Raw genomic sequence first — 16,338 nt, forward strand, 5'->3', positions numbered from 1 at the left:
GAACTCTAGCGGTGAAAGTATGTAACTAGTGTCGACTGCATACAATTTAAGTTGAGTGCCACTGTAATTGATTGTAGCCGAAGGTAATTTTAAATATGTAAGTGGCAAAGTAATATATTATTGCTTTTTTTTTTTCAGGATTATCTTACCTTTTGGTTGTGTTTATTTCGTATATTTTATAGGACTTGGCTATATAATCTAGAATAAATATTTGCAGCCCTTGTTAAGGTGAACAAGAAAATATAAGGCGTCACACTTATAAATGGGAATGGGAACATCAACTAGAATGGATGAAGACAGGGAGCAACGATTACAAGGCAAAGTGCACAATGTGTAATTTGATGCTTAATATTGTCAGCTGTGGGGGGGGGGGAGGGGGGGGGGGCATAAGGATCTGCTATGTCACAGCAATACGAGTGTCACAAAAGGGGCACAGAACAGAGTTTGTCAGTCCATGTTTGTAGTGAAAGAAAATAATGGTGTGGTTGATGCCACGTTACATTGGGCAAGTTTAGTTTGTGAAAACCTTCGAGAAGTTTGAATGATAACTTTTCTACACTAGTGCCGAATATGTTCCCAGTTACATAGTCTAAATATTTCATTGTAGTCACACAAAAGTAAGTGTGATTATTCAGCAGGCGTTAGCCTCTTGTGGGGAAGAAATCATTGTGAAAAATTTCAGTGAATGATTATTTTATTTAGATTGTGAGGATTTTACAGGATTTCAGTTTAAGTTTCTGGGATATTTTACTTCAAGTTTCCATTATTTTCCAGGTTTTTTTTTGTGTTGAGCCCAGGATGTAAGTTAGAAACCAGTCATGTATTAAATTCAATTACTGTAATTTTGTCACCTGAAGTTTGTAAAAAATGGATCTAAAAAGATTATAAAAAAATAATTTTATTTTGTTTGAGCTTGCATCTCTTATCATAGTTAGTAACCCATTTTTACTATCTAGACATCTGTAAAATTTTTAAACACAAAATCATTTGCAGAATTATTTTTATCCAGGATAGCTCGGCCCTACATGTGCTTACTACAAATTATTTTATTGTAAAATTGCATTACATATATATAGTAGTCAAAATGGCCATATTTTGGTGAAATTAGTATTATGAAATTACCTGCATAAATAAAAGAAAGTTTATTTCAGTGTGGAATTTCCACCGTAAATACGTGTCTTACAGTTGAAGTGGATAAACTACCTATGTATTTGTGTTGGGATTTATGTGTTTCTGTAATTTTTTGGTGGTTACTTTATCTTATATAAATTCACTTTCTTGCATTTTACAACATTTTGTTTCTCCTTTGTCTTAAAACACAAAGTAGATCAATTTTATAGCTATTTTATTAGTAGGCTATTTTTTGGGAGTAATTGTATTATATATGTAAAAGGATATTTAATTTTCAATAAAAATATTTACATTTGCTCGTTGCAACATGTGGGAAAGCCAGAATTTCCAGTTGTGGTACAAAGCATTGCGTATTGAATGCTGCAGTGGTGGCTTGTTAAATTTTCGTAGGTACTTGAGTAGTTACTGTGTGTGTGGTATGGGCTGCCTCGAATGTTCTCTGTGTGCACCGGGCAGTGAGGAGGTAAGCGTTGCTCTACTAACCACTGGCCTTCCTGCTCTGGTCTTCCAATTGAAACAATACAAGCCTTAAGATGGAAGAGTTACATGTGTTTTGTTGTATGCTTAGACCTTGTAATAGTGGGATTTGCTTCTGTAGAGAGTTTAATTGTGTGCATTTACAAATTGCATCATGGTATGAAAACTAACCTAAAATAATCATAATACTTTTTATATAAAATGTATCTGTGTTAAGAACATAAAATTTTTAATTAACTAGAAAATTTTCCAATCTTCAACATTATACATCAGTGGTTATTTTTGAATACATATAATGTACATCATATGTTTTTTTTATATATAGTTATGAAAGTATAGTAGGTCTCTGCTATATTCTTGAAGCTTCCTGAACCATAAGTTTTTTTTAAATATTTTATTTTACAACCAACTTTTGGGTAAAAAAATAGACAAATCATGGTTTTGTTTTTACTGTTACTTGTGTGTAATGTTTGATCCTCTAGTTTAATTAATCATCCATCTGTAAAGGTTTGATGTTGCAGTGGAATGGGTGCAAATGCCCACATTTTTTAGACTTTGAAAGCAAACAAGTGTGTTATAGAAATTTTATTCAGCTTATCCAGCTTTAAGAAGTAACTAGCTGTTGCGGAAAAATGATTCTCGATTAATTGGGATCAAGGTAACGAAGTAGATGAAGAGGAAGAGAGAGAAAAATAATGATGATATTTGTGGAAACCTGAATAGTTTGATTGTTCAGATCACTGCCATTTGTGTTGACATCAGCATGTTGTATGAAGTGGTGGCAATATCAACTGTCAGTTTGTAAACTGCACTGCTTTTAAAGTGAAACCAAGAATTTATTTGTACTGAGATCACTTATTTGTATTTTGTGCTTGTATTGGAAGCAAAATTCATCTGATGTGTAGACCTCAGTATGAACACACAAACTGCAGTATATTGCACGATCAACAACGAAGATTGTGGAGATTTTTGCGGGAAGAAGCTATGTGATTACGAACATTACGTTTTTTAGTTAAACTTCGAAGATTGATGGTATTATATACGAAGATTGATGGCAATATGTACAAACACACATTTTAGATGCTATTTGTCGCACTGTAGCTTTGAGTGAATCAGTTAGCGATGTGAGGCAAGTATAAAATAACCTATGTAATTTAACTGTGATAAGTATGAAATACATAGTCTGAAATGTTAGTGGCACAATTTTCTTTTATCATAAAAAGAGTGTTAGGAAGCCAAACTAAGCAAAACTGAAATTTAGCATGTTAGTTTGAGGTTAAGCTCTGTTTCTGTAGTAGTTTTAGTTTGTATATCTGCAGAATAATGTTTGCTAATGCACAGTGTTTTGTGAAATGATGAAAAAAAAATTTATTACTGCAATTTTAATCATATAATCTAATCTGGGAAAAGTCCGTTACAACTTAATGCTCAAGGATAAGAAAAAAAAATCAAATATTTGAATGGTCCGTGAAACTGAACAGTTATATTTATGTTTTACAAAAAAAAGTGAACTCTACAAACACTGTAACTGTTTAGTACTTGCTTACACTTTGACATAAACTGATTTTTACTGGGCTCACAAATCTCACGAGTTATAAGGAAACACATTCTGCATGTTGGTGTACATTCATAGATTGAGGTTAAGCGTCCACATCTTCTCGATTGTTAATAATCGGCCCACAGGAATGTACATTGATCAGCAACCGAGAAAAATAAGAAAGCTTGCAAAATAATGGATCCTCATTTCATAAAAAGCATGTTTATCTCATTTATTTATACTTGTTTGCTTGCATTTATAAACAGAAATTAGTAGATTCTATCAGTTAGATTGAATTCAAAAAGTAAATTTTTTACATACTTTATGAGTAGAATTCAAAGTCTGTTGTGTAAAAAATAAGCTAATCAAGGGCCTTCCTGTCTCATTTTAACTTTGTTTAGCTGTGGATGGGATGGTCGGATGGAATGTTTAGAAAATGTTAACACATGTAGGATATAATATATAATCCTTGAGAATTGTTTATGTAGGAACTTTCTGCATAAACATACTGCATAAAATACACAAAAACATAAAATTATGTAATAAAAATTATGATTGTTTTGATTTTAGCATTGCATAGATTAAAAATAACTTAATCAGTAAAGTTTCATTCATATTTTTTTATAGGCACAATTGTGTTAATTAAGTGTTGAATAGGTTTAAAAGTTCTGGTACAGCATTCTTTTTTACTGGTTCAAAATTAAAATTTGTTGTGATTCTTACGGTTAAAATGTTGAAACAGATAAAGGTATAAGGAAAATGACGAATGTTCATATATAGCCGTTGTATAAAAATTAATAAACTTGCCTGTTAAATATGTAATGTTTTATTTGCCATGGGCAATGGCTTGATTATAACTTAATCAAAACCGCGGGGGGATAAACCCTAATTGCCGAAACTGTGACTTTGTTTTTGAAGTACTAGTTTTGGGCCCACCCAATAGACAAAAGCTTTTATAATATATTACTAACATAGCTACATAATTGTGAGAAGTTATGCATCAGCTATTTTCAAACAAATAAACCAGTGAATATTAATTCACTTAAATTTGATAGAGGGTGCGTTCCATGAGTAATGCGACCAATTATTTCCTAATGTGACAATACACTTAAGCATTTTTTAATCTGCTGGGCTAGGTGGAGGGGGGTGTTAGCTTCAAAACATCCCCAGTCCCTGTTCCCTCCAAGCTGCCGGATAGTCAGGACGTGTTTTTCCGTGAACCCCATTTCGAGTTGATGTAACAGCGCGGTGGAATCGTTTTGTGGAGCAGCGCTACGTCATCAAATTTTGCGTTAAACTTGGGAAATCCACCACTGAAACTTTCCAGTAGTTCAGCAAGCCTTTGGGAGTGATTGCTTGTTCAAATCACAAGTTCCCAATGGCCCGAGTCGTTTGAGGAGGGCCGAGTGGAGACTGCAGACGCACCCCACAGCGGACGTCCATCAACCTCCGGAATCTACGAAAATGTGAATTGTGTGCGTAATTGTTTGAATTCTGACCAACGATTGAGCCTTCAATTGATAGCACAAACTCTAACAACCATTTATCCCAATGTAATCGAAAGTTTGAACATGAAAAAGGTGTGCAGCAAACTGGTACCGAAAGTGTTGATCGACGAACAAAAGGACATGCGAGTGCTCTGGTGCCAAGAACTCTCGGAATTGTGTGAAAGTTATACTGATTTTTTAAAACTAGGTTATCACCGATGTTAAATCTTGTATTTTTGAGTATGACCTGGAGACAAAAAAAGCAGAGTTCAGAGTGGCACACCCCAGTGTCGTCCCGCCCGAAGAAGGCAGGTACGAGCAAGTCCAGGATGGTCTTCTTTGACGTCAGAGGCATTGTCCACCATTAATTCTTACCTGCCGGGACCTCTGTGAATGCAGCTTTATGCCTGGAAGTGCTAAAAAGGACTGGGAAGGAGGGTCACGCGCTGGCGATGCCGATGCGTAGGGACCTGAAAAAATGGTTTAGATGACCTTCAGGATAGTCTACACAGTCCTCTGTACATTCGGGTAAATAACGCCAGTTCGTTGGCTGCCGACTTGTGAGTCGTCTCAACTGGTATTGCCCGTGATTCGTTACTTCTTTGGTTGAGGGTCTCTCATTGGCCCAGAGTCGCCCAGACGAACAGTGAGCCAATAGCAAGAGCAGCTTAAAGGTATATGTGTATGAATTTCAGACTATCACAAAATGAATCTGCGAATTTTTCCGGTCTCTACCGATGCAACATCAAGAACACGTGGAAACTTGATCACGACAACGCGCCAAGCCTTCGTTGTCAACGGTTTCTTGGCCATGACCCCCACCTCATTGGTGCCCCAGCCTCCTCACAGCCCTGACTCGTCTCCCCCAGAATTATTATTTTTTGTTTCCTCTCTTAAAAGGAGCTCTGAAAGGGAAACATTGGAACAGATTGAAAACATCCAGGCTCATGTGACATCGGCTCTAAAGGACATTTCGGGGATGGTTTTCCAGGATGCCTTCAAGGTCTGGAAACACCTCTTAGTGTATGAACACAGGAGGGTGCTATTTCGAAGATTTTTAACTATTTGTACGAATATGTTCAATAAATTATTTCTTCTGAATTTGGTTGCATTACTTATGGATTGCACACATTTTGTGGTGTGGCATACCAGAAATACTGCATCTCCTACTCATTTATATGGAATATGCTTTTTTTATTACAAAACTATTTTTTTTTTTCCACACAGTTTGATTCTCTTCTATTAAGTAATTAGTCATCAAGTAGTTAAATTATCATTATAAAGCTAACACTTTTCATTTGAACCTCCGGCCCCAGTTTATTTTTCTAGTAGTTATGGGCCCACCCAACAGATAGTCACATGTTGTGCAAAACATGGTTTCAGTTTCGACTGTAAGAATCACACTTCTATATTTCATTTCGTGTTCTATGACCAAAATCAACGTACTATATTTTAAGATTTTAACAAAACTTTGCTTAGCTGTTTCAACCACTTTAAATATCTACAGGACTAACTTGTGTTAGTGTTGCTTACTAACTTTGATGAGCAGTATGTTGGTGGCCTTGATTAACATGTTGGAACTACTTTAGCTTTACAGTCATCATACATGGTCATGTTTCATCTTCTGCATGGGAAGGGCTTTGGACCTTGCTTTTATGAATGTATCCATTTAATGTCCTGGTTATTTTACCAAGGTTTAGGCATGGCAGAGCATGAACTGAAGCAAATCCTTTTAATTTGTTTTGGGATTCATTGAAAGCTTTTTATTTTACAGAAACATAGGCTATTGGTATGCCTGTAAAGAAATGAAACGTTTGAAGTTGTATAAGAACATAAAAAAAATATGTTAGGTAACACACAGAAGTGTGCTAGAGTGACTTGGGCAGGGCATATGTAAGTTGTTGATGAAAAGCAGTGAGTCTTGGGTGATGACAGGTTAAGACCTTCAGTGTAGGTAACTTAACAGTCAAGAAAAGAGTGAAGCAGACAAGGGAAAGCATCGTATGCGCTGGTCACAGGGAGATCAAAAAAGTTGGAACAAGTGGACTTTTGAAAACCAGTCAAGGGGCAGATAACTTGAGCAACTACAGTGTTTCACAACTGGGGAGGAGAATTGATAACTCTGTGATGACAGTTACATCATTCAATCAACATTTTACCTGTATGCTCTGTTGATGGTGTTGGCAGTTGTATATTCCCTGTGAGCCTTAAATATATCTTTTCAAAAATCCACGCATCACAAGTAGCCCACACTAACACACTAATCTCTTAAAAAATTAATTTGAATGGCCTTATTGCTTCTGTAGCCAAGTTCTGACATGATACATTACCTTATATAAAGTTAAAACAGTGTAACTATTTACCTTTAAAGTATTTACTCTTAAAATAAAGTATTTCTTCATTTAGCAGGTTTGCTAAACTCTACGTTTTATGAGAGTTGTTATTCTGATGTACTATTATCAAAGTATAATGGTTTTTTCCATGCTAGATTGTAGGTGTTTTATAGGACAACTCTTTGTTGATACGATTTTATAGAAAACGGTATGTTCTGGTCAGCTTCGCGTGACCAGATCGTGAAAACGATCCGTTGCTGTTTAAAAAAACATTGAAGGTAGCTAGACTAGGTCCCTGCGGCAAGTAACAACTAAACACGGACGACTTTGCGGGAGGTAGGTGTTGACAGGAGGAAGCAGTGGTCTCACGCTGAGCGGACGAGCCGTCGGCCGTGTGCGGGCAGTGTCTGCCCGTGCACGTTCGTACTTGGCTTTGCTTGAATGTTGCTTGCTGTAGTCGTAGAACCTCATTGTTAACAATGGCTGTTCGTCCCTTTTCACGTTGGGCAAGTTACGGTAGTGGCAGTGACTCCCTCTGTGTGCGCGTGCATGCTTAGTGTTGGCCACTCATGACTTTAAGAGTGCGTTTGTGTTTTTTTTTCCCTTTGGGTTGGCCTGTGTGTGCCGAGTACATTGTAGTGTTCGCATGCGACTCAGGTAGGTTTGATGTGTAGTGGCTGGTGCAGTGTTGAAAATAAAAAAGTATGTACTCCGAATATTTATTGTAATGTTGTTTGTTAAGTTACGCTGGCTTCTGTAAATCAACATGCGAGAAAAAATACTGCTTGATTTTCAATTGGTGCATTTTATCAGTGTTTCGGCTGGTTCAGCGAACGGAAGGCACGAAGGTGGCCAGCGGAGAGGGTGTCCGTGTCCATGCAGCAGTTCTGAGCAAACAAAATCTGTGCTGTGCTCTACGAGCATTGCATCATGTTTAAAATATGTTTACAATGTTTTTTGTGAGATTAGACTGGTAAATAGGTACTGTATGTGTAAAAGTCATTAGTGTCAAGCTTTTGTTTTCAATGCAATTGGTCATCATCTTCACAAGATCACTTGCATTCAATAATTTATAGTGAATATTGTTTAGTTTTTAAATATAGTTATTTTGGGATTTTTTTTCGAACAGTGGAAAACTTAATGCACACCTTCTTCTTCTAGTACCTACCTTTTGTTGTCTTCAATTTATGTTGATTTTTTTACAATTTGAACATTTATTGATTGAAGTTCAAATGTTCTTTACATAGCATTACATTACCATGTATCAAAATTACATTAACCAATTATATGGAAACACCTTTTGTTAATGCTTGTTATTTCATAAACATTGTATTTTAATTTATTAGTCAAGTTTTGTGTTTTAAATGCATTGCAACAGTATACACCATTTGATGAGCTTGGCCCTTTTAAGGATTGACCAGATGTACTTTCAGATTTATTTGTTAGACACCATAAAAGAAATTAAGATACTTACATTTATATCAAACACTTTTTAAAGGAAAAATACCTATACAAGTTTTGGTGAAATTTTAAATTGAAGGATTTATCTTTGTGGGGGTTTGTCCCATTCCAGGTAAAAAATATATATATATATGTTTACGATTAATATTTAACTTTTAGACTCATTGAACTGCTTAAATTGCACGAATATACTGCATGCTTTTTGCATAATTATCAGCTACAGTTACATGTTAACTTTTTTTTTGCAGTACTAATCAGGAGAATTAAAAAATATATTACAGAATTGAAATTTTTTTAGGTTTGTTATTCACTTCTAAGCTTGCAACATTAAATTCAACTTAAGCTTCTTGGGTATGAGAACAAAAGTGTAGCAGTGCAATATTAGCAGTTTTATTACACAACAGAGCAAAGGTTAATTTTAACAAAATAAACAATTTTGCTATGCCCTTCCATTAACGTAAAAGATTATATTTAAATTGCCCATGAAAATACATAAAACACATTCTTGCAATAAAAAAAACCTCAAATTCTGTTTAACATTAACCTTTTATGTAGATAGTATATACTAACAACAACTTAAACATAAAACTTTACAGTGAATGTTACTAACACGTCTGAATATCTAAAGAACAGATTAATATTCCATCAATGGTGGTCACTTTTTAATATTATTCTCAGCTTGTTTAACAGTCTTAAAAAAAAACTCTAGGTTTTCTTAAGGAGATTCAACATGGAAACCTTTAGCTTGGATTTAACTGTCTATTAACTGTCCGACCCTAGTCAAACTTCGCTGTTGCAGTTGAGTCAGTGAGCAAACGGCCTTCAGATAGTCGCCCAAGAAAACTAATTATTCATGAAGTTGAAAAGGCCATGTTACAGTCAAGGGACAGGCTTATACTTTGAATGAAGGGAGATTCCCACCTTCGTACTTAAGTCCATTGAAAGAACGTTTTCCTCCGATTACGATTTCCAGCATTTACACATTAGCATAGATACTTAAGGTTGCCTCCTGCAACCTAGTCTTCCATCCTTAGTGATTATTTCAGACCAAAAGAACCTGTTACAGGTGTAAAAGCAATGCTACTGGTTTCTTCGTGATATGGTTTAGATTTTTTATAGGAAAATTTATTTAATATCACTTAGATGTCCAAATCCTTAAAATTATGAGAATTTTGCAAGTCCAGGTAAAATTATATAAATTTTTCTGAAAGAAATTCCAACTATATCATTAAGTAGTCAGTAGCATTGCCTTTAAACATAAAGTGTTTCAGTTATGTGATAAAGTTAATTCTCTTATAAATGTGGCACAGAAATTTTAAAATGTTTAACCTTGGCAAAACGTATGCATTTCTTGTTTTCATTTCGTGAAAAAGTAAACCATTCAAAAAGGCTACACATTGAACAGTATTTAACATAAATATACAATAATGACCTAAAACAGGATGAACATCCTTAATAAATGGGCATACACGTATGAAACACTTGTATCTCCAACATGAATGATGGGTCAGTTTCTTGGCAGTGTTGTAAATGAGTGCGGAAGTACTCTACAGAAACTGACTTCCTCGTCCTGGCCCATGAATCAAGTGGTGTCATTGGGGGTCTGTGCAGTCTTTTTTCTCGTGTGTCATATACATGCATGTTTCTACATATACTTAAATATGTGTCTGGTGGTTGTACTCTCCGCTACATTCCCAGTTGTTGATTTTCGTTCGTACATTTTGTGTAGGATTATGTTTATCTGATGCCAACAGATGGATCGAGAAGATTTCTCATGTTCTCCGTTGCTTTGTGATATGTGATCTCCTAACCTTGATAAAAAGAAGAAGAAAAATTGTTGCAAAATTGTGCGAAAAACGTGGTTTCTGTTTCAACACCAGCCTTGTTTTGAAAACAAAATTTTATCAGAGTTTTCTATTCAATTATTGAGTTTTTATTTCCTTAACAATTGCATTTACATTGCCCAAGTGTAAGTCCATTCACAGCTTGTGTGTGTTTGTGGAGCTCAGAGCGCAGACACGTAAGTATGTACTTGGTAGGTAGGTTATTGGTTTTCAGGGTGTCTTCAGGTTGCAAAAGTTGTGTAAAAGTAACAAAATGTCAGACTTGTCATGATAATCACAAAAATGCCATGAAATAAACAGTAATGGGGCTGAAAGTCACGGAACTTTGATTTTCAGTATTTTGTTTTCTGACACCTGCCTTCAATTTATATTTTCACTATAAATATAAATAGTTTGAGACAATTCTCTTAAATCATGTGGAAACAATCCCTAAACATTGGAGCTTTATGACTATAATGTAAAAATCTACACATTTCTATAAAAAGTAGTTCTTTTTCCTATTATGTTTAATTTTGAATGTTATATATGAACAATAATCCTGTGATATAAAATGTTGCAAACTTTTTGTAGTAAAATGCATTGAAAGAGTTCTGAAATTGGTTAACTAGGTATTTGTAGAGAGCTTGTATTATTTCACCCAAATATTTTTTTGGGTGTCAGTTGTCAAAAATAATATTATAGAATTTAGCTGCCAAAATAATTTTGAATATAATTATATTAAATTTATATATAAGTCATGAACTAAAATATTCTGCAAAAGAAATTATGCAAGTTTTCACATATTTTGAAGGACTGTTTTGTGTTCAGTGTCGGGCTTGGTTCCTGGTGGGCTCAAGCCCAGGTTTTCGCAAATGGAAAACATGGCGGACATTGCCGTGGCCTGCTGGTTTTCTCAGGGTGCTCCCGTTTCCCCCACCACTTTGTTCCGTCGCTGCTCCACTCCCCATCTCGCCCCGCTCACAATCCAGGCCGGCCGGAATCACTACGAACGACAACTAACTCGTGATTAATATCAGTAACAAGTGTCCATGCTTGGCCAAGTTTATGATGACATATAACACGTGAGACATTTACTTGATATTGAATTATTTATTTGAATAATTGCAGTAGTGCTACAGGTTTGTAAAATACTTCTCTATAAGAAATAAGTTATTGCATAACACAGCACAAAATCACTAAACATATTGATAATTGGGTCAAGACATTAAAAATAATTTTTAAAGTACAAAACAATTCAAGGTTTATTTATTTACTTACATCCTTGAATAGTTTAGATTAACGGGATTATACTGTTCTAATTTTTTAATTTTTTTTTTATTTGTGTCTTGTATATCTTTTTTATTAAGGGTATATTATAGGCTTTTATATCCTAGTAAAGGATGTTATTATTTTTATTAATATTTGTGTCAATATGGATAACAACAGCAAGATTTGGCATTAAAGTTTGGTTTAACAAGCCATTTTGATTTTGTTCATTTTTTGTCTTTACTTTTATTTAAGGTTTTTTTTAAAAATCTTAAATTGCTACCTCCTTTGCTTTTATATTGGTCTATCACAAATTTTTTCAACAGAAAAAATAGCCCTTAAATAAAAGTAATGAAAAAGAAGAAGAAAACATCTACATGGTGTGTGAGACAGAACCTTAGAGCTTTTTATAAAAATGTGTGTACGTATTGACAATATGTAATTAAATTTATTTTTTAAACTATTTGGTGGTCACTATATATGAAAGTCAGGGAAAGAAGAGATGCAGAATTTTACTTTGGAAAACACTTGCAAGTACCGTAAACTAAACAAGTGAACGTATTTTTACTTACACTGATGTTCTTAAATTTATTAAACTGGGTTTCGTACTACCAAGATTTTTTTTTAGTGATGTAGCTTCTTAAAAAACAAAATGAAGATTTGAGGATTTTGTTTATGTTTTTAGTGTCAGGAAAGGGGCCACAATAGCAGTTGCTACACCTGTTGGATCCATTATTACTTAAGCGAGGAAGTACACAGCGAAGCAAGCTTTGTATGGAATAGTCATTATTGTGGAATAAACAGTAATCTCAGATATGTAGAGTTTTAGCTGCACTTCCTCTATACCACAGTACAAGGGTGTATCCATGTGATATCAGAAGGGGGGCAGTTTCTAAAACCAGACAAAATTTTTTTTTTTTCCAGGGGGATGGACACGGTTCCCATTTGTCGATAAAAAAATTAACAATAACAGGAAAAACATAATTGTTTAAAAATAATTTTTTAAACAATAGTTTGTGAGGATTAGTTTTCAATTTTTGCTAATTGTAGGGCCTTGCTCCTTGTTTTATTTACTTTTCCATTATGGAAGGAAGGTCATCTGCCCCCCCCCCTCCCCTCTCCGCCCCGGGGATACGCCCATGCCACAGTACGCATAAACAGTTCTCATATTCTCCGTGTTACTTCTATAATGTGTTTTGAAATAATGGCTGAGTTGTGAGCATGACTCTAGTATGCGCAACATAATATTGTGTTCATTTTATTTTAAATGCTAAAATCACAATCATATCAGCAAATACTAGGTATCATGGGCTCTGCTGTTGTGGACGTACTAAAAGATTTTAATTAAACCTAGGCTCTCTCAGTGTTTCGCATGAAATTTCTGTTCCAAAGTCACACCCACGGCTTTTAAAATACTTTAGTCACTCATGCTCTTTCCAGACCAAAGGCAACCTTTTGCTGTCATTTGATTTAGAAAAAAAAATTAAAAAAAGTAGTATGTATCAGAAATATTTGTAAATTTAAAAAAAAATCAAAAACCATTTCAAGCATGATTCAAATGAAAAAAAAAAAAAACAATATAATCGAGTTCATTTTTATCAGTAAAAATTTTTTTTTTGTGTACTATAAATATAAGCATAGATCACCGACACAAAAGGTGGAAGTTGTACGTATACAATTGTCAAAGTTGTCCGTTCTAAAAATAGTTAGTCCCTATCTACCTTTGTGCAACAGCAACATAAGTACCACCAGGTGAGTATTCCGTGAAACAGCGATGAGACCAGTAACTAAGCTTTTCAAACACGTAAGAAATCCTGGTCCTGCATGTAGGAACGTACGGTAACTCAACACAGCCTCAAGAATGACATCCGCCCGCGGAGACGGCGAGGGGCGGCCGGGAGCGTGACGAGGGGGCGTGTGTGTGTTGCAGTCTGGGGGACGGCTCCTCGTTCCCGGTGCGGGCACAGCACCAGCCGGGCTCCTATGACTCCATGGGCAGCACCAGCACGCACACCAGGTCAGTGTAGCCGCGCCGGTTGGCATCCCCGCGCCGCCTGCGTCGAGCGTACACGGCTCCTCGTCTCCGTAGCATTAAACCTGTTGAAGCAGTCGGTGTCGTTTTGTGTTTAGTTTGTGTGGTATCTTCCCCCTTCCCTCGAGCCTGTCTTGCTAGATGTGTGCTGGTGGTTCTTGCCTAGTGTAGTTTGCCTGCCCCTGGGATGCTTGCATGCAACAACTCGCATGCTTGCCGGGCGCTGTTCGCATGTTGCTTCTCGCTTGCCGCCCGACCACGCCTCGCTCGCTCGACGCCTATCACTCGGGTCGTCTCTCCCATCTGCGTCGTCTGCAGAAGACACGCCCGTCTGCCGGCATTTGCCTTCTTTCTCGGAGGGCTCACGGACGTCGTTTCAGTACATATTTACACAACAAATATTTGGTTCCTCTCCGAAAATGTTATGCGCTTAGGACAACTTTATAAGCAACCTGAAGCATTTGTTGCTTTTTGAAGGAACTATTTGAACCTTTAAACGTGTACGAAAGAAAAATACTGCTGGAATATATATGCACTGTTAGAGAGTGCAATTGCAGTTCACGTTGCAGCCAGTATGCCGAACTGCACATAATGGTAAAGGAGTACTTGATATTCATGCCAATGTCAACTTTAACATTCTTTGGAATTTGTAGCCGGCGACATCAGTGTGTGTGGCAAGAAGAATTTTTCACTTGTTCCATGCTCCCATTGTTATATGTACAGCTGTCAAGTATCATATAATTTTGAATGTGTTTTGGAAAGAGGTCTGAATAGCTCATTGGGGACATTGTCATCAAATTCAGATTTACCTGATGGAGCACTGAAATAGTGTGTGAGTGCCAATCAAAATCACAAAATAATGGAATCAAATGAAGTATTTCTTAGCTACCTTGTTTATTACTAATTTACTCCACAAATTGATGTTTTTTTAAATGGTTAAAGTTAAAAAACAAATATGTAAGGGTTTTTGATTATCTCGGTGCCACAATAAGCCATGAAGCTATACACACAGTATGTTTATTATGTAAAAAAAATGTTATTAAAGTGTTTTAAGTTCTTTTCTCCTGTTTTATATATTATGTGAACAGCTGTCTGCATTTGTATTAGAGTATGCTAATTTAAGAGGTGAAAATTTAAATTGTAAGATAAAAAGAGTATGTTTGACTTAACACATTGTTTATTTAGAAAGCACTAAAATGTGCAACTGAATTGTAAGTTAACGTCAGACTGACAAGGTGATGTATGAACAATCTACGTGTGTTACATGCGTTGGCCTGTGTGCAGTTTGACTTGCTGACCCCATATGCAACTGCATGGCAGAGCCCATCCATGATACGGTGTCAGCTTTAGATTGTTACTAGACCGCAATGACAGATAAGACTTTGTCACTAGACTTTTTTTTTGCATGGAAAACTATTGTTTTGTGTTTGCTTTGGTTAAATAGTTACAAACATCTTTCTGTGTGAGTTTGTACTGACTAGTTTCCTTACCTTTGCTTATTCCTACTAGACACCAGAAATTTTTAGCATCTGTTTTCTTTAGTAAATTGGCAGTGTGCTAACAGTTTTCTTGTAATAAATAATTTTAGAATTTGTATATGTAGATTTAAGGTTATCAGAGTTAGCGATGTTTCTGCCTAATATTTAAGTTTGTTGTTGACTAAAATGTAATATGTGTAGCTCTTTAAATGATTTATTCTGAGCCGAAGATGTGGTGAAACTACATACTTCTTTTAAATTTAGTGTAGAAATAATTGCTGAGTAAATGTTAATTAATTTTATTAAGTTTAATGTTTACATTTTTAGAGTTTTGTATTAAAAAATCTATACATGCAAACATATTTAATGTGACACCAAACTGAGGTTCATAACTGGTGCTGAGTATAAACTTCAGGAGTATACAAAAGTATAATAAAATTAAGCCCATTATTCTTTTGTAACATGTAAGAGCTAATTTTTTATCCAGCCAATAGGTGTTATTTTCAGTTTTGAATGTTGCTTAAATTGGAGGTTGTCATATATTCCAGATATACTTGTGTAGAGGCTGTCTGGCATTCTTAGCAGTCTTGTATTTGCAATCACCAGATTGACAGTAATATTATAGTAAATTCCTGTAACGAATATTCTCAAGGTACTTAAAAATTTCAACTCATTAATAGGGAAATTTTATTGAAAGGGTGAAATTGTATGAAATTTCATAGGTCCAGTACTAATTTTTTTGAACTTAATTCAAGGAAATTTTCTTAAGTGGGATTTTATTAAGAGAATCATGGCTTGTGGATGCCTCTTAATGATTGTCATTGTATATCTAAGACTAATCTTTATTGAAGGCTGTCATTATTTAGGCCATTTAGTTGAGTCAGTTTTTTTCTTTCTTTCTGGTATTTGAAGGAGTATTTTATTAAAGAAAGTCCTTGATTTCAAATATAATTTAACCCAAGACAGAATTTTATTTTGATAGACTTTTATTCAAGACCCTCTTATATTGTAAGCAATCTTTTCTCTGTGGCTTTTTTTTTATCAAAGGTTTGAGGATTGGAATATCTCTTAATTATCAGCCCATTACATTGGAGAATCAAGCTGTCCTATCACTAAATATTATAAATATACATGTTTTCTTGAGTACCCAAGTCTGATAGTGTGTTGTTACCTTTTACTTTCATAACTCATCTGATAGTGTCTTGTTACCTTTTACCTTCATAACTCTTTAGATTAGGCCAACACCACCTTCCTTGCACTCATGCTATGGTTAAACTGCTGATTTAGTTATTAAAAAATGAAATAATTAAAAT

At 35.3% G+C, this 16,338-nt stretch overlaps 1 protein-coding gene across 7 annotated transcripts in view; it reads left to right on the forward strand.

The window, feature by feature from the left end:
- Positions 1-16,338, forward strand: part of LOC134537489 (palmitoyltransferase ZDHHC15B) — a 46,052-nt gene that overhangs the window by 16,005 nt on the left and 13,709 nt on the right. For 4 of the 7 annotated variants that reach the window (XM_063377974.1, XM_063377977.1, XM_063377975.1 and 1 more), the window contains exon 8: positions 13,446-13,532. The exons of the other annotated variants lie outside the window; for them this stretch is intronic. In XM_063377974.1, coding sequence (XP_063234044.1) covers positions 13,446-13,532 — 87 coding nt within the window. The remainder of the gene's footprint in view (positions 1-13,445; positions 13,533-16,338) is intronic. 7 annotated transcript variants of the gene reach the window in all.

This window comes from Bacillus rossius, chromosome 12, assembly GCF_032445375.1.
Source record: "Bacillus rossius redtenbacheri isolate Brsri chromosome 12, Brsri_v3, whole genome shotgun sequence".
Lineage (NCBI taxonomy): Eukaryota > Metazoa > Arthropoda > Insecta > Phasmatodea > Bacillidae > Bacillus > Bacillus rossius.